This window comes from Peromyscus leucopus, chromosome 16_21 (genome assembly GCF_004664715.2).
Source record: "Peromyscus leucopus breed LL Stock chromosome 16_21, UCI_PerLeu_2.1, whole genome shotgun sequence".
Lineage (NCBI taxonomy): Eukaryota > Metazoa > Chordata > Mammalia > Rodentia > Cricetidae > Peromyscus > Peromyscus leucopus.
Window position 1 is genome coordinate 7,766,197 of NC_051084.1, and position 23,102 is coordinate 7,789,298.

At 51.2% G+C, this 23,102-nt stretch overlaps 3 protein-coding genes across 14 annotated transcripts; 2 read left to right on the plus strand and 1 right to left on the minus strand.

Moving 5' to 3' along the window:
- Positions 1–494: 494 nt before the first annotated feature.
- On the plus strand, positions 495–3,381 carry Lst1 (leukocyte specific transcript 1). Of its 2 annotated transcripts, XM_028887969.2 has the most exons (4): positions 495–597; positions 1,706–1,841; positions 2,126–2,148; positions 3,155–3,381. In XM_028887969.2, the coding sequence occupies exons 2-4, from the start codon at positions 1,721–1,723 to the stop codon at positions 3,302–3,304; spliced, it is 294 nt and encodes a 97-aa protein (XP_028743802.1). In that variant the 5' UTR covers positions 495–597; positions 1,706–1,720; the 3' UTR covers positions 3,305–3,381. The 2 variants fall into 2 exon arrangements, with proteins under 2 accessions (XP_028743802.1, XP_028743803.1); XM_028887970.2 differs by lacking the exon at positions 1,706–1,841 and having other exon boundaries at positions 517–597.
- A 390-nt stretch (positions 3,382–3,771) lies between these two features.
- Positions 3,772–22,491, minus strand: Ncr3 (natural cytotoxicity triggering receptor 3). 7 transcript variants are annotated; one of them, XM_037200017.1, is made up of 7 exons: positions 21,915–22,225; positions 13,592–14,002; positions 8,987–9,208; positions 8,272–8,383; positions 4,183–4,530; positions 3,965–4,084; positions 3,772–3,885 (listed from the first exon to the last, which is right to left on the minus strand). In XM_037200017.1, exons 4-7 carry the CDS (start codon positions 8,339–8,341, stop codon positions 3,833–3,835), a joined length of 591 nt encoding a protein of 196 aa, XP_037055912.1. In that variant the 5' UTR covers positions 8,342–8,383; positions 8,987–9,208; positions 13,592–14,002; positions 21,915–22,225; the 3' UTR covers positions 3,772–3,832. The 7 variants fall into 7 exon arrangements, with proteins under 7 accessions (XP_037055912.1, XP_037055914.1, XP_037055915.1 ...); XM_037200019.1 differs by lacking the exon at positions 8,272–8,383 and having other exon boundaries at positions 21,915–22,227; XM_037200020.1 differs by lacking the exons at positions 8,272–8,383; positions 13,592–14,002 and having other exon boundaries at positions 21,915–22,227.
- On the plus strand, positions 12,291–17,144 carry Aif1 (allograft inflammatory factor 1). 5 transcript variants are annotated; one of them, XM_037200023.1, is made up of 7 exons: positions 12,291–12,530; positions 14,742–14,879; positions 15,699–15,760; positions 15,841–15,919; positions 16,291–16,332; positions 16,522–16,684; positions 16,945–17,144. In XM_037200023.1, exons 2-7 carry the CDS (start codon positions 14,858–14,860, stop codon positions 17,027–17,029), a joined length of 453 nt encoding a protein of 150 aa, XP_037055918.1. In that variant the 5' UTR covers positions 12,291–12,530; positions 14,742–14,857; the 3' UTR covers positions 17,030–17,144. The 5 variants fall into 5 exon arrangements, with proteins under 5 accessions (XP_037055918.1, XP_037055920.1, XP_037055919.1 ...); XM_037200025.1 differs by having other exon boundaries at positions 12,328–12,530; positions 15,841–15,907; XM_037200024.1 differs by lacking the exon at positions 12,291–12,530 and adding an exon at positions 14,601–14,618.
- Positions 22,492–23,102: the final 611 nt, after the last annotated feature.

The window sequence follows — 23,102 nt, forward strand, 5'->3', positions numbered from 1 at the left end:
TCCTGGGGATGGGTGCCTTCTCTTTACTTTCTCAGTGGTCTCACACCCACTCCAGACCCTGGCTCCCTTGCCTTTATCAGCCCCTCAGCAGCACCCAGGACTGTGCAGTGCTCTGGCCTGCTCTAAGAGTCTCCCCATCTCCACTCTCCCACCCCCCACCCCCTACTCTGACTCCCCCAGCCCCCTAACCCCCATCAGCCTGGGGCAGAGGAAACCCAGGGGGTCTGGGGACAGTGAAACACCTTCTCTATGACTTCTGGGTCTTCCTTGGCTTTTTGTTTGCTATTGAGACAAGAGTCTCCCTTTGTAGCCTTGGCTGGCCTGGAACTCACAGAGATCCACCTGTCTCTGCCACCGGGGCCAGCGCTGGGCTTTTCTTGTTACAGTCTCAGGCCCCTGGCCAGGAAAGGGGCACCATACAATATTATGACGAACAGAACAGCCCGGTGAGGACAAGGATGGTAATGGGGCCTCTTGCCTCAGATGGGGAACTTGGGGGCACGTGACTAGCCCAGGCCATTAAGCCCAGCAAACAGGGATTAGTTTAGTCTCGACCTCGGGGCCTGCTCTTAGTCCCGGCTATGTCAGATCCAAAGAGTAAGTAGGGGACCCCTCCGCTCTGCAAGGGGAGGGGTGGGAGAGCTGAAGAGGGAGGGGTGAAAGTGGTGTCCGTGGTTAGGAGAGGTGGTCAGACCCCCTCAGAACTAACCAGTGCAGGAAGGGAGTGGGACCTCCAGAGGCCCCGAGACAGCAGGGTGCGGGCGTGAAGTCAGGAGGGGTAAGAGGTCTCAGGAGAGGTAACCTGGGGTATGTGAATCTCTAGAGGAAGTGAGAAGTTGAAGTCTGGGTAAAGAACGTGTCATGGGCTGGGGATGTAGATCAGAGGGCTCCTTAGCAGGCTTGAAGCCCTGAGTTACAGCCCAGCGGCTCAAACTGGGCATGCTAGTGCCTCCTGTAATCCCAGTGCCCAGAGGCGGGGCCGAAGGGCCGGAGGTCCAGTTCATGTACTCTGTGCATAGAGGCTTCGGGGAGTTTGATAGCAGCCTAGACTATAGGAGACCTACATAAAAAACTAAACTAAAGTGGGGTGGTGGTGGTGGTGGCGGCGGCGGCGGCGGCGGCGGCGGCGGCAGCGGCGGCGGCGGCGGCGCACGCCTTTAATCCCACCAGTAGGGAGGCAGAGGCAGGTGGATCTCTGTGAGTTCGAGGCCAGCCTGGTCTACAGAGCGAGATCCAAGACAGCCAAGGCTACACAGAGAAACCCTGTCTCAAAAAAATAAATAAATACATCTTCTAGAGTACTATTTTCCTGCATATAAAATTGTTAGAGGGCTGTAGAGCCCTGGCTTTGACCCCAGAACCACATAAAACAGGCATGCACAGTAGTATACACTTGTCAACCTAACACTCAAGAGGTGGAGGCAGGAGGATTGGAAATTCAAGCATACTTGGCTATGTAGTGAATTTGAGGCCTCCAGGAAAACGTGAGACTCTGTCAGCAGGAAAGAAAGAGACAGAAAGGCTGGAGAAGCACTGGTAGGGGGGGAGGGAGGAGGAGAAGGAGGAGGGAGGAGAGATGATCAAGAGACTTTGTAGATATGTATGAAATTGTCAAAGAATAGAAAGAAAGTGGAGATGGGGAGGAAGAAAAGATGAAAGAAAAAATAAAAACAATAGAGGAACTGTGAAATTGCCATTTAACCAGGGGATTGGGAAAGCAATGGAAGAAAAGAATCGCATACTTCTCCAATGCCTGCAGTATGGGGGCCCGGCGCTGGGAGGGCTCCTCCTCCTGCTTGTCCTCATTCTGTTCACCTGCCTGTGCCGGATCCATAGGAGAGGTGAGCCTGGTCACCTCCCACAGCCACCTACAGCTCACCGCCCCCAAACCCTTCCTGCTGTGAGGGCAGGAGTCAGATTCCGGTAGGAGAGGGGAGAGGAGACATTAGAGCAGTGTCCAAAAGGCCCCGGCTTTGACTGTGGTTCCCATGACAAGTGGGGGAGCCCGTGTGCTGTGGAGGGCTGTCTGGGGTTGGAGAGCCTAGGGTGGATGAGCAGGCTTGGGGTGCCGTTCTGGGGTGGGGGCTGGGGAGGGTCTTGCTGAATCACTCTTTTTTTCTTCCAGTGAAGAGACTGGAAAGGAACAGGGTGAGTCTGGGGGTGAGGGAAACCCAAGTAGGGAGGGGCTGGGATGTAGGGGTGGGAGCCAAGAGAAAAGGGAAGAGGAAGAAGGAGGGAAGGAGAAAACAAGAGAGGCAGAAGGAGAAATGAGACGATGAGAAGAGGAGGAAACGGTGTGTTTGTAAGACTATAAAACAGTTCCAGAACAATGACCAAGAAAGAATGAGTGAGGGAGGAGACTGGAGAGAGAAGAGTTCCAGGACAATCAGGACTACACAGAGAGGCCCTGTCTCAAAACAACAACAAAAGCAGAGAGAGGGAAGAGGGAAAGTGGCCAGCAGTGTGGTTTACTCGACAGCGTCTGTCTAGCCTGTACAGAGCCCTGGGCTGGATTTCCAGCACAGCATAAAACCAGAGCAGCGGTACAAGCCTCAAGTCCAGGTAGAGGCAAGGAGCTTGTCCTCAACTACATATCCAGTTGAAGGCCAGCCTGAGCTACACGAGACCCTGTCTCAAAAAAGGAGGGGCCTCTAAGAAAAATGCTTGCTGCAGCCTGCCGTGGTGGCCCGTGCCTGGAATCCCAGCACTGCGGGGTGCAGACAGGCAGGTCCTAGGGACTCTGGCCAGCCAGCCTAGTGGGCATAGCAAATTCCAGTTTTAGGGAGAGCTCTGTCAGTAATAATAATAATAATAATAATAATAATAATAATAATTATAAGTGTGGAAACAGTTGGAAAGGCATCCAAGCGCTCTGGCCTACACAAGCACAGGCAGACGCGCGTACACCACAGACAGACAGAAAGGAGGAAGGAAAGAGGAAGAGCGGGAGAGGAAAAGCAAAAGAGAGCCTGGTAGTCAAAGAGAGACATGGGTGAGAGCCGAGAGTGAACACTTGGGTGGCCGAGGGGAGCTTCAGAAGGAGAAGGAAAGGAGGCTGAGGCAGCAGAGAGAAAGACAGATGGGAGCTGGGGCGGGGCTGGGGAGGGTGTGAGGATGGCCCCGGGGCCCTCATCCTAGTCCTCTGCCTCGCCAGGCCCAGACCCCAGAGCTGGAGCTCCATTATGCATCTCTACAGAAGCTGCCCGTGTCCAGCAGTGATATCACAGACAGAGAGGAGGGCGAGGGCATGAAGGAGGACCCCAGCACTGACTACGCCTGCATCGCCAAGAACAAACCCACCTGAGCACCCCAAACGCCTCCCCCGACCTGGGTGGATGGTCAAAGTCGCCCTGTGTTCACTTAGTAAAGACTGGTCCCCTACTTCTGTGTCAGGCTTCTCCGTAAGTCTCCAGCCCATGCCTCACCCTCCCACCGGCTTGGGGTCAGTAGTCACTGAGTGAGGAAGGAACCCCAGCTTCTCTAAAAGCCAGTAAACAGCTTGTGGTCACCAAGGTACAGTTGACAAGGGGTCAAATCGGCTGTGACAATCTTCGTTTCGCAGCTGGTTCAGCCACAGCCTCAGAGCCCAGGGCAGGCGGGTGTGGTGTGGTGGCGGGAGGCAGCTCTTAGCACTAAGGCCAGCAAGTAGAAAGGTCTCTGGACCCTTCTGTGTCAGTCCTGATGGAAGGGAGAGCCAAGAGCTGGGGGAGGGGCTGTGGAGAGGAGCACGGGGTGTCCGGGAGAATGAAGAAAATACTTGAGAGTCCTGAGTAGGAGGGAGGAGCAGATGCGGATTTATTGCTGGTCTTTGAGAGTGCTGGATCACTGAGATTTAGAAATCACTCCTCTCAGGCTGTCGGAGGTGTGCTCCCACGTGCCGGGGGCCTGGGGAGACACAGAGGGGCTGCTCGGAGCTACAGTCCGGAAGCTCTTCTGCCACCAATGCCCCCGCTTAGCAACTCACATTTGCCCTGATAATAGAGGGTGCTGCCCGTGGCCACAGAGAGAAAGCTGAGGGCATAGAATCCAGCCCGGAGGAGGAGACTTGTGTGGTCTGCTTGCTCTGAGGCTTGCTGAGGAGGCTCTGCAGCAGGAAGTGGAGGGGGGGAGCTGGGAACTCAGAGCTGGGGACAGTCCTGAACTCCCAGGAACATTGCATCTCGGGGTCTCCCACCACCTCACCTTTCTCCACCACCAGCCGAGAACCGTTTCCTGTTCCGATGCCCAGGCCTAGCACCTCCACCCTGCACACATAGATTCCGGTGTCATGGCTTTGGGCGTCCTGTATGAGCAGCTCTGCCGTGTGGTCCCTGGTGAACTGGGAGACAGAGGCGAAAGAGGCCACACGGCCCCCGAACTCTGGGGTCATGTTGCTCACCTCCATCCCTGGGGCCACTTTGTCTTGGTACCACGTGACAGAGCCAATGGCCACCGTCCCTTGGCTGGCATTGAAGGAGCAGGGCAGGAGGGCAGTGGTGCCCTCCCGGGCATGAATCTCAGGGGGCTGAGACACCCAGAGAGCACAGGATCCTGCGAAGAAAGCAAATATCCAGAGAACACCTATCCAGCTAATCCAAAGAGAAAAGCATTTGGAGGACACCCCAGCTTTCCTCATGAGGGTGTGTTGGTCGGGACGAGCACCCTGAGCGTCTCATTAAGCCTTTTCCTCTAATTTAATTTCTTAGTTTTCAGACACCGACTCCCGCCCATAGACAGCCCACCTTCTTTAGAAATCCAGTTCGCCCACCGTGATCCACTGGGGTGACTGCAGCTGCCTCGCTAAGTGACGCCATTGTGGTCACCCCAGGTGCTGCTGTTGTGGTGGGAGTTGGTTTTCGCCTTATGTTTGCCAGGGTTTTGTGTTGGTTTGATCTTTGTTTTCTGTACACCTGACACACAAACACAGATGCAGGCAAAACACCAATGCACATAAACTAAATTAATTAATTTTTAAAGTTTTGTTGCTTTTTTTTGTTTTTTGTTTTTTGTTTTTTGTTTTCCAAGACAGGGTTTCTCTGAGTAACAGTCCTGGCTGTCCTGAACTCTCTCTGCAGACCAGGCTGGCCTTGAATTCAGAGATCCTTTTTTCTCTGCCTCCTGAGTGCTGGGATTAAAGGCGTGTACCACCACAGCCCTGCTTCACCTGGAAATTTATGTTGTTAATGCTCTAATGAGAAAAAAAGTAGTGATACAAGAAGTTGCTGGCAAGCCGGGTGGTGGCGCATGCCTTTAACCCCAGCATTCGGGAGGCAGAGGCAGCAGGCAGGTCTCTGAATTCCAGGCCAACCTGGTCTACAAAGTGAGTTTCAGGACAGCCTGGGCTGTTACACAGAGAAATCCTGTCTCAAAAAATAAACAGAAAAAAAAAAAATTCCAGGTGAAGATACATCTATAGTTGTTTGAGAACTCTAACATGTCCACACTGATGAATTAAACCCATTGTTAGAGTCTGTGATTTAAAAACAAAGAAACAAACAAACGAACAAAACCTAGGGACATTTACTGGTCATTCAAATGCAGTGGAATTATCTGAAAAGTTGTTTGTTTGAGGCAGGATCTCACTATGTCACCCTGGCTGTCCTGAAACTCACTATATAAGCTGGTATCAACTCACAGGACTCTACCTGCCTCTGCCTCCTGAATGCTGGAATTAAAGGCATGAGCCACCTCCCCCCCCACCCCACCCCCACCCCCAGTTTGCTTTCCTTTCCTTTCCTTTTCTTGAAGCTAAGGTCTTGCTATGATATCTTTGGGTCCAACCCATCCCCCTGCCTCTGTCACTTAAGTAGCTGGAAATAAAGTCACTACCTTAGAGTGTTTGTTAACGCATTAGAGTAGGGACTGGAGAGATGGCTCAGCAGCTAAGAGCACTGGCTGATCTTCCAGAGGACCCAGGTCCTGTCCAAGTACCTACATGGTAGCTCACAGCCATCTATAACTCCAGTTCCAGCTGCTTTAAAATCTTCTTCTGGCTTTCTGGCCTCCTAGGGCACCAGGCGTGCATATGATGCATAGACATAAATGCAGGCATAATGTTCATACACATAATGTCCACACACATAATGTTCATACACATAATGTTCACACACATAATGTCCACACACATAATGTCCATATACATAATGTTCACACACATAATGTTCATACACATAATGTTCACACACATAATGTCCACACACATAATGTCCATATACATAATGTTCACACACATAATGTTCATACACATAATGTTCACACACATAATGTCCACACACATAATGTCCATATACATAATGTCCACACACATAATGTCCACACACATAATGTCCACACACATAATGTCCACACACATAATGTCCACACACATAATGTCCACACACATAATGTCCATATACATAATGTCCACGCACATAATGTCCACACACATAATGTTCACACACATAATGTTCACACACATAATGTCCACACACATAAACTAAATTAAAAAACATTCCAGCAGCAGGCCAGCACTTAGCAGAGGCAGGAGGATCTCTGAGTTTGAGGCCGGCCCGATCACATAGAAAGTCCCAGAACAGCCAGAGCTACATAGACAGACCCTGTCTCAAACGCCTTCCCACCAGATAATAGTAGCTAGGTGTGAAGGCTTACATCTATAGCACCAGCACTTGTGAGGTGGAGGCAGGAAAATCAGGAATTCAAGGTCATCCTAGGCTACATATTGATTTAATTTGTTTTTTTTATTTAAAAATATTTATTTTTATGTGTATGGATGTTTTGCCTACATGTTATGTCTGTGTTCCACATGCCTACCTACTGCCTGTGGAGGCCAGAAAAGGGTGTCAGGTCCCCCAGAACTGGAGTTAGGGATGGTTGCTGGCCACCATATGGGTGCTGGGAGTTGAACCTGGTCCTATGGAAGAGCAGCCAGTACTCTTAACCACAGAGTCATCTTTCAAGCCCCTACATATTAATTTTAAAACTAGACTGGGCTATTTTAGATCCTATCTCCTGAATAAACATTACATTAGAAGATAATTGTGAGTTGAGTATGATGACACAGGCCTGTCATCCTGGCTGGCACTCTGGAGCCTAAGCCAGAGTACCTCCAGAAGTTCAATTATCAGCTCAACTACATAGAGAGTTGTAGGCCATCCAGGGCAACATAGTGAGACCTTAATTCAAAATAGAAAAAAAATCAATCCATTAATCAATCAGTAGAACATTACCATGGGCCGGCCCACTAGAGATCCGCAGAAGAGCTGGAGAATTTGCCCAATGGTCCCAGCACTGATGATCTTGGGTCTGAGATCTACAGTTTGGAAATCACTGTCTGTACCCAAAGAACATAGCTTTTTATATTCTTCTGATTAACTAAAATGTTTCAGTTTAAAAAAATAAATTTACCTTAGACATAAGTCTCTCAAACTCCTAATTATATATTTGTACCCTCTCTAATAAACTTAACAATCTAATAGACGTCATACATCAAGTTAAATCCTCAATTAAGAAAATCAGAGTGAGTAGAAGGCTTAGCTGGTAAAGGCACTGGCCACAGAGCCTTAGGACCCGAGTTCAAGTCCCAGGACCCACGTAGCAGAAGGAGAACAGGTTATTCTTGACTGGTGTGTGTTCCACCTCCAAAACAAGTTGATGTACTTTTAAAAATTAAAAACATCAACGAAAGAAAACCAGCTGAGTGTGTTAGTACAAACCCAGAATCTCAGCATTCAGGAGGCTAAGGGACTCAGAGGCCTGAAAGGTCAGGGCCAGGCTGGGCTACACAACCGGGGTGGGGGGTTAACTCATTTGGCAGTATGCACAGAGCCCTGGCTTCGATCCTCAGCACCATGAGTTGTGGTACACCACTGTAATCCTTGGACCTGGGAGGTGGGCATGAGAGAACCAGTTCAAGGTCATCCTTCGCTATGTATGGCTAGGCTACTGGCCTGTCTCAGAAACAAACAAGCAAAGATAACACTGATAGCCAAACTCAAAATGCCATCCCTCCTTTCCCATCCTTCTTCCTAGGGCCTTTCAGGTTTGGCTTTCTTGAAGGAGGCTGAGAACAAAGGTTCTGGAAGGATGACAGAAATGACCATTTCAGGTGGGGGGCAACCTAGCAGGTCTGTCTTTTGAAAGCGCCCACAGGCAACAGCTTTCTGAACTGCTTTCTGCACCCCTCAGGGCACAGTGTTCAGCCCTCACCAGGCACCCTCTGGAGCATCTGAGTCCCCACCTCTTCCTTTACTCCCCCATCCCCACACCCTAGGTCCCGTGCAAACTCCCGGTCACCTGGATAAACGGCGATGCAGATGAGCAACAGCACCTTGGCCATGTCTGTGGTTGGTGAGGCAGACCTCATCAGGGAGGTCTAAGGAGAGGAAGAATGACCAACTCCTGATGCCTAGGACAAGCAGGACTCACAGATGACTCGCCAAGGACCTCCACCGCTTGGGGCTTTGAGCATCTATGCATGTCCTGATAAGGAGGGGGATGCCTGGGGCTCTCTGGAGGCAGCTAGTGGTCAGGTGGTATATACTAGGACAGGATGTCCTCACATGTCTGATTTTACAAGAGTGGGTGGGTGAGACCAGGATGTGGTTCTCTCACCTTCTAAGGTTCAAGACCAGACCTTCACCCAGAACAAAGCTCCAGCCGAGAAGCTAGCCCTCCTTCCTCCCCCCTGGGCTGCCCTAGGATTTCTATAAATGCGGGGATAAGGGGAGCAAGCTATTGGCAGTGGTGGGTGTGAGGTTACGGGGGACTGTGTCTGGAAGCTTCATTTATACAGAGGAGTGTTATTAAAGGATGGGTTTGGCTCATTCGTTTTTCACATTTCCTGGAAAGGGACATTCCCAGCAGGTCTGCTTTACTGTGCCTGCCACACAGGCTTACCCATTGGGAAATCCATTCTTTTGTTAATTTATTGATGGTTTAAGCACATTTATTGGGAATCTACAAAGTGCCCCTACGTTTTTCACAGGCACAGGGGTGGACATCTTGTTACCTATGACTTCAGGCCCCACGGGTGCCAGCATGCCCTGGTATGTGCTGTGCTTCACAGGCCCACAGGAGGTGATACAGCACCCGGAAGGGAGGCTTTGGTGGAGCGCGCTGTGCGAGACGTGGTTCTCTCCATCCACACGGCCTCCTTTTGTTTTCTCAAGATGTGCATAGAGGGCAGAGGACAGCCTGTGGGAGTGGGTTCTCGATTCCCTTCACGTGGGTCCTAAGAATGGAAGTTAGGGAGTTCATCCGTCTTGGCGGCAAGGCCTTTACTCACAATCTTGCTATCCCCATCTTTTTTATGTTTAGTTGTTGGTTTTTTATTTAGATTTATATGTATGTTTTGCACCATGTGCATGCCTGATGCCCATGGAAGTCAGAAGAGGGCACCAGATCCTCTGGCAGAGGCTGTGAACTACCACGTAGGTGCTGGGAAGTGAAGCCCCATCCTCTACAAGAGCAACAAGTGCTCTTGATTGCTGAGCCGTCTCTCTGGTCCTTAAGCCCATCTTTTAAACTAATACGTTTCCCCTCTCTGTGTCTGTGCATAGCTCTGTTCTCTAACAAGTTGTCCAATGCTCCCCACCCACTTGACTTTTCTGTTGCAGCAATAACCTCACTGTTAAGACTGACTTAGCCCAGCAGCAGTGGCACGCACCTTTAATCCCAGGACTCAGGAGGCAGAGGCAGGCGGATCTCTGAGTTTGAGGCCAGCCTGGACTACAGAGTGAGTTCCAAGACAGCCAGGGCTACACAGAGAAACCCTGTCTTGAAAAACTATACAAAAAAGACGGGCTTGGAGTACTTCCAGTGCTCTGTCCCAAACTACTCTCTTAGCCACCTGGACAACCACACGGGTCACACAATTTGGGAAGGGCTCACTGGGTCATCTGGCCACCAGTGAGCTGTGGAGAAGCCGCTCCACTAAGGCAACTAAGAGGAGGGTGTGAGACCCAGGTGCCGTGGGCAGTTATGTGCTGCCCCCTGCTGGCAGCAGAGCCTGGGACTGTCGGCATTTAAGCTATTCTCCACTGCGCCTCTGTTCGTGATCTCATTCCCAGCCCAGAGAGTCAGTGTGGAGAACACCGTCTTCTTCACCATAAGCCCATCGTTTGGGAAGGGAGGGGAGGCACAATGGCCTTTTGATTTGAGATGAAAGTTGCATTTTCTTATCTTTTTGAGTTTTATTTTTATGTGTAATGGTGTTTTGTCTGAATGTATGTCAGGCTACCACGTGTGTGCCAAGCTGCCCACAGAGGCCAGGAGAGGGCACAGGATGCCCTGGGAGTGGAGTTACAGGGAGTTGTGAGTTGCCATATGGGCTCTGGGAATCAAACCTGGGTCCTCTGGAAAAGCAGCAGGTACTAAGTGCTGAGCTGTCTGTCTGTCTGCCTGTCCAGCCCCCAAACTATATCTTCACAGTGCACACTCAGACACAGGGCAGCACTCCATGACTCACGGAATAATGGTTTACAAGTCAAGTCATTCTGAGCTGGACTCTGTATTGACTACTTGTATGCACATCTGTAAATCGGGAAACTCATCCATGAACTTGCAGACTCCCCATGCTAGGTCCTCAGTGTGTGTAGGACTCTTTCCTCCCACTTGGGCTGGTGTGATCCGGAGATGGCTGGGCCGAAACACAAGGGAACTCTGCTCTCCCCTTCTCTTTTTGCCACCCAAGACTTCCAACCCTGTTGCCATGGTGATGAATTCTGGAGACATTACTTGAATTTTTTTTTGTTAGTTCATGTCTTAGTCAAGGTTTCTATTGCTGTGATGAAACACCATGACCAACGGAAACATGAGGAGGAAGTGTTCATCTGGCTTACGCTTCCACTGTTCATCATCCAAGAGTCAGTCAGGAATGACACAGGGCAGGAACCTGGAGGCAGGAGCTGATGCAGATGCTTACTGGCTTGCTCTCCATGGCTTGCTTGCTCAGCCTGCTTTCTTACAGAACCCAGGACCACCAGCCCAGGGAAGGCACCACCCACAACAGGCTGGGCTCCCCTATCAGCCACTAATTAAGAAAAAGCCTTAGAGGCTTGCCTACCTACAGACTGATCTTCTGCAGGCCTTTTCTAAGTTGAGGTTCCCTTCTCTCAGATGATTTTGGCTTGTGTCAAGTTGGCATAAAACTACCCAGGGCAAGCCAGGTGGTAGTGGGACATGGCTTTGATCCCAGCACTTAAGAAGCAGAGACAGGCAGATCTCTGTGAGTTGGAGGCCCAGCCTAGTTTACATAGTGAATTCCAGGACAGGCTCCAAAGCTACAGAGAAATCCTGTCTCAGGGAAGGAAAAAACAAACAAACAAACAAACAAACAAACTCTCCAGGGCAATCCATCTAGAATAAATCATGGCATGTGTGTATTCAAAAACAGCTTTCACTATCGCTGAAACTTTCTAAGGTCTTTAATAGTTATCTATCATCATCTATCATCTATCAATCTATCTATCTATCTATCTATCTATCTATCTATCTATCTATATCTACTTGAGACAGAGTACTATGTAGTTCTTGGCTGGCTTAGAATTCTCTGTAGATCATGGTGGCCTTGAACTCAGAGAAATCGACCTGCCTCTGCCTCAGTGCTGTGAGTAAAGCTGTGAACCACCACACCCAGCCTTCAATTTGATTTGTTTGCTTTGTTTTTCAAGACAGGGTTTCTTTGTTAGCCCTGACTGTCCTGGAACTCACTTTGTAGACCAGGCTGGTCTCCAACTTGCAGAGATCTTCCTGTCTCTGCCTTCTGAGTGCTGAGATGAAAGGCGTGCGCCACCACCTGGCTATCAATTTGATATTAAATTGACACATCTCACTCTGTAGCCCAGGGTATTTGAAACTTGAGTATGTAGACCATGTTAGCCTCAAATTTCCAGCAACCTCTTGAATTAAAAAATGAGTTCTTGGGGTTAGAGAAATAGCTTAGTCAATAAGTGCATTGGCTGCTCTTCCAAAGGACCAATGTGGTCCATGGCTGCTCACATCCTCGTGTTACTTGAGGGTATCTGACACCCTCAGTTGGCCTCTGGAACAGAATTGGTACAGACATACATGCAGGCAAAGACCCCACACACATTTAAACAATTTATTATTCACACTGCGCACTGGTGCTCTGTCCTGTATGTCATTATTAAAATTGATCTTCAGAGTCAGACATGGTAGCGCTGGATTCAAATCACAGCTCTTGGGGGGCTGAGGCAGGAAGATCAGTTACTCAAGGTCAGCTTCCAGGCCAGCCTGGGCTATATGAGTCCTTTCTCAAGAGAATGAAAAGAAAAGGTTGTACAACTTTTTCATCACAGATCACTTGAGATTCATTCTATGGGCTACAGAAACCTGAAAGATATCTTGGCAGAGCAGGTGCCTACAGAGGAGTGCTGGCCTTAGGGGAGGATTGGGCCACTGTGACCTCATGGAAATGCAGCCATGGTGACAGGCACATCAGTGTCCTCCATCCTACTCTCTCCCTGTCAGAGGCTGCTCCATAGCCCCCAACCAACTGGAAGCCAGACAACCCTCTGATGTGGTCTGCACAGGTTAGTCTCCTGGGCAAAGAACAGAGCTGGAGAGGGAGAATGAAGGGTAAATGGAAGATTCTCAGGGTCCCTACGCACACGCACGCGCACGCGCACACGCACTCCGGCCAGTGCATTCTTTTCCAGGCAGCATGGTTATGGGCCTAACTCTCGTCATTCCCCCTGGAGAGCACAGAACCATAACAAAGGCCCTTAGCAACAGAGGGCCCTTAGCAACAGAGGTCTCTAATCTCACAGGGTCTAACAGATCCTCCTCCACCCCCATCACAAGTCTCTTCTGGTACATTTTGTTGTGGGGTTTTGTTTTTTTCTTAAATTTATTTATTCTGTGTCTGTCTGTGAGTGAGTGCATGCCTGCAGGGGTCAGAGGTCAACTTTCTGTTCTTCCTTCTTTCTACCATGTGGGCTCTAGGTTTCCCCACTCACGCCTTCATGCCTGGTGGCAAGCATGCTAACTCAGCTAGCCATGCTTGCAGACCAAGTCTCAGGCTGGCCTAGAACTCCATTAAGGCTGCTTGCCTCAACCTTCTGCACCCTGACTCAGCCTCCCCAGTGCTGGGGAAATAGTCCTGCACCTCCAGCTGACTTTTAAAAAATCCCTTTAGTCTTTCATGACCTCCTCCAAAGCTTTAGTCCAACTTCATCTGCACCTGACCTCAAAGCTGCTCTATGTAGACTCCAGCCATGCAGACTGCTTTTCCCCAAGGCCTCTGAGTTTGCTGCTCCTCATGCTCTTCCCCATATAACCCTTAGATAAGAACCTCCCTTCACTTCTTGGACAAAGCTCCTAAAAGCCCTGCAATTTCCTGTGTGATAAAGGTTTAAAAGGGCATCTTCTGTGCATTATAGTGAGACTCTTTCAACTGGCTTAAGCCAACAGGGTTAACTTTTGGAAAGTTCCAAGGGCAGGGATGGGGAAGGGGCTGGAACTTTTAACTCAACTGGTTCTTAGCCAATAGCTAATGATGACAGTCCTTAACACCCCAAAAGATGGAGTCAGAGAGCTGTCAGAGAAGGTGGTGCCCAAGGACATGGAAGCTCCAGACCCATCTCCCCAGTACCTTGTCTCTCTCGTCTGTTCCATCTGGCTATCACTGTTTGATACCAGCAAATGTGGGCAAGGTGCTTAACCTTAGCCCTGTGAGCCAGCCCGGCAAATCACCAGAGTTGAAGAGGGGCTTGTCGTGTCCTTGCTTTATAGCTGGTGGTGCATAAGTCGTGAGGCCTGGACTCAAGGCCAGCATCTTAACCTGGAGCGATCTTGTTGGATAGAGCCCCTCCACATGGAGGCCTGGCAGGCAATGTCAGCCATGAATTACACTGTAGGACGCTTGATCAGTTTTCACCAGGAACTGGGGAACTGGTTGGCGTGGGAAGAACCTTCCCATGAAGTGCTGTAACTGGGGAACTGGTTGGATCCAACTCCTGCAAGTTGTCCTTTGACCTCCATACACATGCTGTGGCATGCATGCCTGCACACATAGACACACCAAAAAAATTAGGATCAAATGAAAAGAAACACAGTGTATTTTGAACTTTTTTACCCAAACATCTCTTGCATCTCTAAGAGTCACTTTCTCAGAGCCATCCCCACTGAAATGCTATCCAAACCTGCCCTCAACACACAGTGCTCTGCAGACCATGAGAGCAGACTTCTCGCCGGTTGGTTCACCAGGCCTAGCAGTGCTGCATGAACATGGCTAGAGATCTGTCCCCACCAGACACTGAGTATGCCTGGAAGCCAGGGCTGCACCGCTCTCTGTGGGGGAGAGGGCAGCCGCACCGAGGCAGGCAGGAGGCTGGAGTCACCTGGGTAGAGGAGAGTGGATACTGCCTGCAGGGGAAGGCAGGGGAAGGGAAGGTCAGAGTGAGTTGGGTTCGCAGCCTGCCTCCCCGTGACCGTGACCCAGTGTCTGAAGTGAGGAAGGCTATTCCTGGGAGGGCATTTACATGAGGTTTAGACCCCTGCTCAGCGTAGGGTGGAAGTGGGAAGTGGCTCAGTCCGCTGTCCTTGTCTCACTTTCTGTTCCTCCAAAGTGTCTCCGTAAATTCTCAAATGCCTTTCTAGATTCTACTGCAGATTTCAAGGTGAGGCAGGAGAGCAGTGCTGCAGATCCTGAAGCCAGCAAACCAAAGTGCTTCTGGGACAGGTTTCATGTGTTCCAGTGCTCCTCTGGAGCCCCTCAGAGAGCTGGCTCTTTCCTTTTCCAGGCCCTGGCCTCACTCAGCTCACCCCACGCCTGGATCAGACTGCAGACTTCAGCCTCTCTCTTCTATAAGGGAGAAAGTCAGCCAGCCCTCCTCAGTTGCCTGTCTTAACCTGCATCATGAAGCCTGAGGAAATTTCAAGTAACTCCCCCACCCCCGCCCTCAGGATCTGGGAACCACCACTGTTTCTGTTTATCGCTTCTTTGGTTCTGGTTTTCGTTTGAGACAGGTTCTTATTATGTTGGCCTGGCTGGTCTCCAACACCCAGGATCCTCCAGCCTCAACCCCTCTCAGATGCTGGGATTGCAGGCCTAGGGTACCATGCTTGGTGCCCTCAGATCCCAGTACCCTTCTATACCTCCGGGAGCTGATCAAAGTCTTTCTCCCACGTACAGTCTGCTATTGTGGGGAAACTGTGTGGAGCTAGGTGTGGTGCAGGGCTGCAGTTCCAGCCATTTGGGAGGCTGAGGCAGGACAGCTGCTGGAACTCAGGCACCTGGACCATCTAATGAGACCCTGCCCCACACACCAAAAAAGCATTTTATCGGCACGTTATTTTTCACCTCCCTTTGAAGCCCTCTGCCTTCTTCATGGGGTGCTGGTGTCAGCAGAAGTCATGGGGAAGTGATGCCTGGGAGTTAGCAGAGGAGGAGTGAGTAGAAAGGGGAAGTATGAGAGAGGTCCCAGAGGAGACTGTGGAAGGACGAGCAGGCAGACAGACTCCATCTCCCCACCTAAGACCACCAGCATCTGCTGAGCCATGAGCCAAAGCAAGGACTTGCAGGGTAGGGTAGATGGACCATACAGCATCATGAACCAGGGGCCAGGACAAGTCAGGCCTGGGGTGGGGAAACAGGGGGGCTGCTAGAGGATCTCAGGGGGCAGAACTTGGGTAACCCTCAGGCTGGGCATGGGGAGCAGGAAAGGAAGGGAAGGCTGGTAAAGCTCTGTACCCCTTAGGAGGAAAAGCTTTTGGACTACGCAAGGCCCAGCAGGAGGAGGGGCTGAATGAGATCAACAAGGTAAGAGAAAGAACCAAGGGGTGGAGTCTGGAGGCTCCCCAGGCTGAGAGGGATGACCCTGGCTCTGATCTCCCCAACAGCAATTCTTGAATAATCCTAAATACTGCAGTGATGAGGACCTGCCTTCCAAACTAGAAGCCTTCAAGAGTGAGGAGAAGTGTGGGTGGAGAGGGAAGCTGGGGCAGGGGCGGGGTGTGTGTGTGTGTGTGTGTGTGTGTGTGTGTGTGTGTGTGTGTGGAGAAGCATGGGGGTTCAAGGCCAGCAAACACACTGGCTTTTGTGGTGGAAGCGGGAAGGCTGCTTCCACGTCTCTCCCTCCCGTTCGTTCGTGTGGTCCTTTCCCTGCCCTGCCCATCTTAGCACCCCTCTAGGTTCCCTCCACCTTCACAGGGCCTCACAACCCACTATCCCCACTTCCCGTCTGCCCCTCCTCCTCCTCCCACGTCTTCTCCACTACCCTGGCATTGGTTAACTACCTCTTCCTTAAACCCCCATAACTAGCAATTACTCTCTGCTTTTTTTTAACCTAGATAAGTACATGGAGTTTGATCTGAATGGAAATGGAGATATTGGTGAGAAAGAGGGTGTCTGGGGGAGTTTGGAGACCTAGGCAAATGGCGGTCTCCTCTACTGGCCCTGCCCTCTGGGGACAGGCAAGGGTCCAGCCACAATCGATAATACAAGGGGGGGTATGGCGCGTGGAGGTACAAGATGGCAGGGAGAAGGGACCCTCCTTTCCCACCCTGGCTTTCCACCTTCAGATATTATGTCCTTGAAGCGAATGCTGGAGAAACTTGGGGTTCCTAAGACCCACCTAGAGCTAAAGAAATTAATTAGAGAGGTGTCCAGTGGCTCCGAGGAGACGTTTAGCTACTCTGACTTTCTCAGAATGATGCTGGGCAAGAGATCCGCCATCTTGAGAGTGTGAGCATCCAGTTCTAACCTCCTTGAACTTCCGTCTTCTCCATCCCTAGCCCTAACCTTGTCCCCAGCAACCACCCTTCCTTCTTCTTAGAGGGTCTCTTCCAAGACCCTTCACTCCCCCAACCCATCCCCAGCTCTGGTCCCCACAGCCCACAGCACTGTCTTCCCGGCCCTTATTCTTCCTCTTCTTCTCAACTCTTACAGCAACCTAAGATCTACTCCCTTGAGAGATGTGTCCCTGATGCCTGTGTCTCTTCCAGGATTCTGATGTATGAGGAAAAAAACAAAGAACACCAGAAGCCAACTGGTCCCCCGGCCAAGAAAGCTATTTCTGAGTTGCCCTAATGGCGGTGGATGTGCACAGGGTGGGACTGGAGGGGCCGTCTGATGTCAGCAGCACGGAAAGAAGCAGTTGTGAGCCAGAGTCAAACTAAATAAATAACGCTCCCTACCGGGTCAAGTCAGCTTCGCTCTTTCTGGGGACACCTGGCCTGGGTGGGGGAGGAAGGAACACCTGTGCCCCAATCATCCGTCTCTCAATACTCAATGGGTTTGCTGTAGCGGGTAGTCCTTTGTACTGAGGGGAGATTACAGAGTTCCAAGACAGCTTTGGCTGAAAAGAACAGAGGTATGTGTCTGGTGGTGGTGGCGTACACCTTTACTCCCAGCACTTGGGAGGCAGAGGCAGAGGCAGGTGGATCTCTGTGAGTTCAAGACCAGCCTGATCTACAGAGCGAGTTCCAGGACGGCCAGGGATACACAGAGGAACACTGTCTTGAAGAACAAACAAACAAACAAACAAAATAAATAAATAAAAAATAAAACAAGAAGTGAAGTTAACCTTGACAGAGTCTTCATCTCCACCTCTGTGACCCCAACAAATCACACAGCTTCTCAGGCTTTACTTTGAAAATGGGAATGAATGAGAACTAAGCTTTTTGTTTGTTTGTTTTTGAGACAGCACCTCTCTGCATAGCCCTGGCTGTCCTGGAACTTGCTCTGTAGATCAGGCTGCAGCCCCAGCGCACAGAGCCTCCCGGGGGCTCTTCCCAGAGGTGAAGTGAGGGAATGTCCTTTTCGGTAATTCCCAGAGAGATCCAGTGACTGTGTAAAACTTCAGGTAAGGGTGGAGGGCTAGAACGAGGCTCAGCCGTTAAGAGCATATGCTGCTCTTGAAGAGGACCAGGGCTGGGAATGATGCTCAGAGGCCCAGAATGCACCAGTCTTTAAGGTCAAGCCCCAGACCAAAAAAGACCAGGATTTTGTTCCTAGCACTGTCGGCTCAGGGACTCCAGTTCCAGAGGTTCTGATATCCTCTTCTGCTGTCTGTGGGCACTGCACTCATGTACACCTCACATACACAGATACACAAAATAAAAAGAATAAGCCATAGCCGGGTGGTGGTGGCACACACCTTTAATCCCAGCACTCAGAACGCAGAGGCAGGCGGATCTCTGTGAGTTCGAGACCAGTCTGGTCTATAGAGCGAGTTCCAGGATAGCCAGGGCTACACAGAGAAACCCTGTCTCAAAACAACAACAAAAACAAAAACAAAAACTAAGCCATGCATGGGTGGTGCACACCTTTAATCCCAGCCCTCAGGAGGCAAGGGCGGGTATATCTTCTGTGGGTCTGAGGCCAGTCTGATCTATATAGTGAGTTTCAGGCCAGCAAGGATGACAAAGTAGTTTGAACACAAATATACCTCACACACAAGGTAGATTATATTGGTGCTAAGAATTAAACTAAGGGACTCCGGCACATTCTTTATCACAAAGCTACACTCCTAACTACGGCTGAAATTTTTTAAACTAATTTTGATTGTGTATACAAATATATGTGAGTATGGGCACCAGAGCCTAGGGCTCATGATCCTTCTGCTTCAGTCTTGGAAGTGCTGGGATTATGGTACCAATCTTCTATCTAGATAATTATTAGCAGGCACGAAGCTCTTTAAATGCATGTTTTGGCTAATTTTGTCTCACTTCTTGTTTGGTAGCAGCAAGTGGCGCCCTCTAGTGTAAAGCTCAAATGTAGCTCTTGTAGGGTTGAATCAGGTTCAACTCTTCTCAACACCTGGCAGATCCTTCAGATCCTAAGATCCTTCAGCCCTTGAGACCAGGCAGTAATACAGCTGTTGGCAAGGTGTATCCAGGACCCGTCCTGAACACTTGACAGCTCTCTGGAATGATTATTATTATTATTATTATTATTATTATTATTATTATTATTTTATTATTTTCCCAGACAGGGTTTCTCCTTGTAGTTTTGGTGCCTGTCCTGGATCTCGCTCTGTAGACCAGGCTGGCCTTGAACTCACAGAGATCCACCTGCCTCTGCCTCCCAAGTGCTGGGATTAAAGGTGTGTGCCACCACCGCCCAGACTTTATTTTTAATTATTACTTTATACACACACACACACACACACACACACACACACACACACACACACGAATGTTCTGCCTTCTTGTAAGTCCATGCACATGTGTGCCTGGTGCCTGGAGGCCAGAAGAGGGCATCAGATCGATCCCTGGAATTGGAATTACAGCCTGTTGTGAGCCACCATGGGTGCTGGGAGTTGAACCCGGGTCCTCCGTAAGGGTGCAGCAGGGGCAGGTGTTCTTAACCTCTGAGCCATCATGGCTCCAGCTTTTTTTTTTTTTGGAGACAGCATCTTACTATCCAGGTTGGTCTGGAACTCATAAAGATCTGCCTGCCTCTGCTGGGATTCATGGGGTGTGTTGCCAGCTCCTCCGGTTCATTATAGTTTTCTATTCTGTGGCCGCGGCTCTCCATCTTTACACTCCTGCTCTTCCCTTGTTCCTGCCTCCATGCTCTCTCACGCTGATCAGCTGCCCCCTCCTCAGCTGCCAGGCAGCTGGCCTCTGCCATTCAGTGCTGCTTTCCAGACTGCCAGCTCAGCCCACTCCACGGAAAGTAGGCAAGAGAAGATCACCAGAGAGGAGTCCTTAATTGGGCCCTATGTTCTGACTCCTGTGAGTGCTGTGAGCAACTTCCAAGTGAGCCAAATGCCTTTGCTTACATCCCCAGGGAAGGGTAGCACCAATCCAGCAAACCTCTCGTGACAATGATTCAAACTGTAAAACTCCCAGAATTGTCCCTTTAACACCAGTCACAGCAGGTTCTCTACCAGGCCACTAAAGGTAGTGCTCTCTGCTGGGGATGTCTTTCTGGATGTTGTGAATGTGTGTTGCTCTGATTTGGTTGATAAATAAAACGCTGATTGGCCAGTAGCCAGGCAGGAAGTATAGTATAGGTGGGACAAGCAGAGAGTATTCTGGAAAGAGGAAGGCTGAGTCAGGAGATGCCAGCCAGACACAGAGGAAGCAAGATGACAAGGCAGAACTGAGAAAAGTGGCCACAGGACTGGCGGGTGAGAGAGATTTGTCCTGACCATGGGCCAGGTGGGACACAGGAAAACTTCAGCTACAGCTCTCTTTCTGGCCTCCATGGAAATGGCAGAAGATCATCTATGCCTGTGAGAGCAGAAAGTTCAGTACAAATTATTTGAAACAGCCCTGGCTGAGGCTCTACCTTCAGGGGCTGGAGCACTCAGCTGCGTTATTATTTCTTCCACACTGTGGAGTGTTCAAAAGAATGGAAGTTGTCAAAGAGCGGTCTAACAAGCTTTTGATCGACAGACCTTCCCCTCAAGGAAGCCAGGGAAGGTAGGAAGAGAGAATCCACCTGGGCCAACTGGGAAGTCAAACCGTCCCATGCTCTGGCATCGTTGCTTGGGTACAGGAAAGGGATCAGAAGGGGTGCTTACAATAAAGACTTAAAGAACTTATTGATGGTACTTAATAATAATTTAAACAGTGCTTAGCACCCAGAGACCCAAGTAGGGTGTTTCAAGATTGCAAGCACATGATAATTCTATGTCCTAAACTATGTCCTGCTAACTTTTCATCTCCATTGTCTGTATTGGACAAGTGATTCCTTTATTTACCTACATCAGCTAGACACGGCCTGCAAACCTTTGCTGCTACTCCTCTGCCTTTTGGACCTGAACTATAGTATTCTCTCAAAATCGACTAAGATTTGCACCACGTTATTTCAGTGTGTGTGTGTGTGTGTGTGTGTGTGTGTGTGTGTGTGAGAGAGAGAGGGGGGGGCACGATGTGGGTACATATGGAGGCCAGAAGACAACCTTGGCTATTTGTCGTTCCTCAGAGGGTGTCCACCAGGTCCACCTCTGCAGCACTGGGATCAGAAGGGATGCCGAGTTCTACATTTCTGCCTCCCCCTCTGCTCTCTCCATGTCTCCTGAGGTTTTCTAAAGCACTTTTTACCCTGCTCTGGAGAGATGGCTCAGCGGTTAACAGCACTTGCTGTTCTTTCGGAGACCCTGGACTCGATTCCTAACACCTACATCTGGGAGCTCACAACCACCTGTAACTCCAGTTCCAGGGCATCCAACATCCTTTTCTGAGGTCCACCAGGAACCCATGTGGTACCGATGTATACATGTAGATATCCATACTCAGAAAAAAAAAAAAAAGAATCTAAGAAGAAGTTTTTTCTGGGGTTGGAGAAATGGTAAGTTTGGATCTCGTTACTCATGTATAGGCTGGGCGGATCACATGTGTCTGTAACTCCCGCACTAGGGTGCAGAGACGGGAGGATCCCTGGAGTTCACTGGCCAGTCCATCTGGAATCCCTGCTCACCCACCCAACTATCCAGATTCACTGGAAGAGTGTTTCAAAAATATGAAGTGTCTGGGGAAGACCTCTGGATGTCAACCTCTGGCTTGCACAACCACCCATAAAGGCCGGTGCACCCCTCATATACATTAAAAAAAAGAACAAGAATATGTTGACTAGGTAGGCCCGGTGAGCGGCAAAGGATTTTACAGTCAAGCACAAAGAAACAAAGAGAGGAAACAGTACCACCTTTGAAACTGAAATTCATTGTTGAAAGAACACAAATTGCCAATTACATTAGCTATACAATTTTTTTTAAAATTACAGGGCATAAAATTAAATGTCCACCGTGGTTGTTCACGGCTAAAATTTGGAAGAGTAGGTCATTCCTAGTCTTTGTTCAAGTGATTTGCATATATTATGCAAATACCCAGAACCCCTCGAAGACCGCCTACTCGGAGACAGTCAACGAGCCGCTCCCCGGGACCCTTCCATTGGCTTGCCTATCCCTTCATCTGCATGACGTGATTTCATGACTGGGAAGCCCGCCTCCCGAAGCGTTTACCTCTCCCGAATGGACGCCGGACCCGGGGCTCTTCCAGGGTCCATGTAAACTCCGCCCTCGACTACGTCATCCCTTCCGCTCGTCGCAGTTCTTCCCGTCCCCTCGGCAGAAAGCGTCGAGGGCCTAGCGCCGTTTCCCCGCGTCTCTCTGCCGCTCACCCTTCCGCGGGCGCACCACGCATGCGCCGCCCCTCTCTCCCACCCTCCGTCGTGTAAATTCTGCGCCCCAACGGCCCGGCGTTCCGCCCGGGCTACGCGTCTCAACCGCCGACGCCAAGGCGCCTCCCTAGCCAACCGGCGTCCTGGCGTCCGTAAGCCCCTCCCCTTTATGCAAATAGCCGCCTCACGGCCTTTATTTTTAAAGTCGGGGACAGCCCTGAAGCGCGGAGGGGTCTGACAGGGAGGGGCCCCGCCCTCTATGCAAATTAGGGGGCGTGCCCAGCCGCGGAGGGAGGCGGGAGGTGGGGGGTGCTCCCGGGGGCGGCGGTTGCCCGGATGGGCCGTTAGTCGGAGCCCAGCCGCGGAGTGAGCGAGGGAGACGGGAGGAGCCGAGTGCGGCGCCATCCGCCGCCATCCGCCCCCGCCCCGCCGCCATCCGCCCCGGGGAGCCTCTAAGCCCGGGTCCCGGACCCCCGCGCACCCGGCCAGGTGAGTCTGGGCGAGCCGGGTGCTCACGCCCTTTCCGGCGCGGGGCGGCGGCGGCGGCGGCGGCGGCGGCGGGCCGGGGGAGAAGCTGCCATCAGCCGCCGCCATCTTGTCCTCCTGCCGCCGGCCCGCCCCTCCCCCTCGGCCTGCGCCGGCCGCTCCCGGGCCGCGGTGGGGGGCCGTGGAGGACCGGGGGCCGCCGTGGGGGGCCGTGGGGGGCCTGGGGCTGCGGTGGGGGGCCGGGGGCCGCCGGGGGGGGGTCGGGGGCCGCCGTGGGGCACCGGGGCCGACCGCAGCCCCGCAGTCCTCGCCTCGGGCCACGACCCCGCTCCGGGCCGCAGATCCGGCCCGCGTCGCGCCCCCGCCCGCCCGGCCGTCCGCCCGCGGCCCTCCCCGCCGAGGGTCCCTCCGCACCTCCGGACCCCTTCCTGCCTCCTGGCGCAGTGGGGCCCCTCGTGCTTGGGGCCTGCGTCGATCACTGCCTGTCTGGGCCCCGCTCTCATCCAGCATCTCTGCCTTTCTGCGTCCCCCAAGTCTGCCTGTG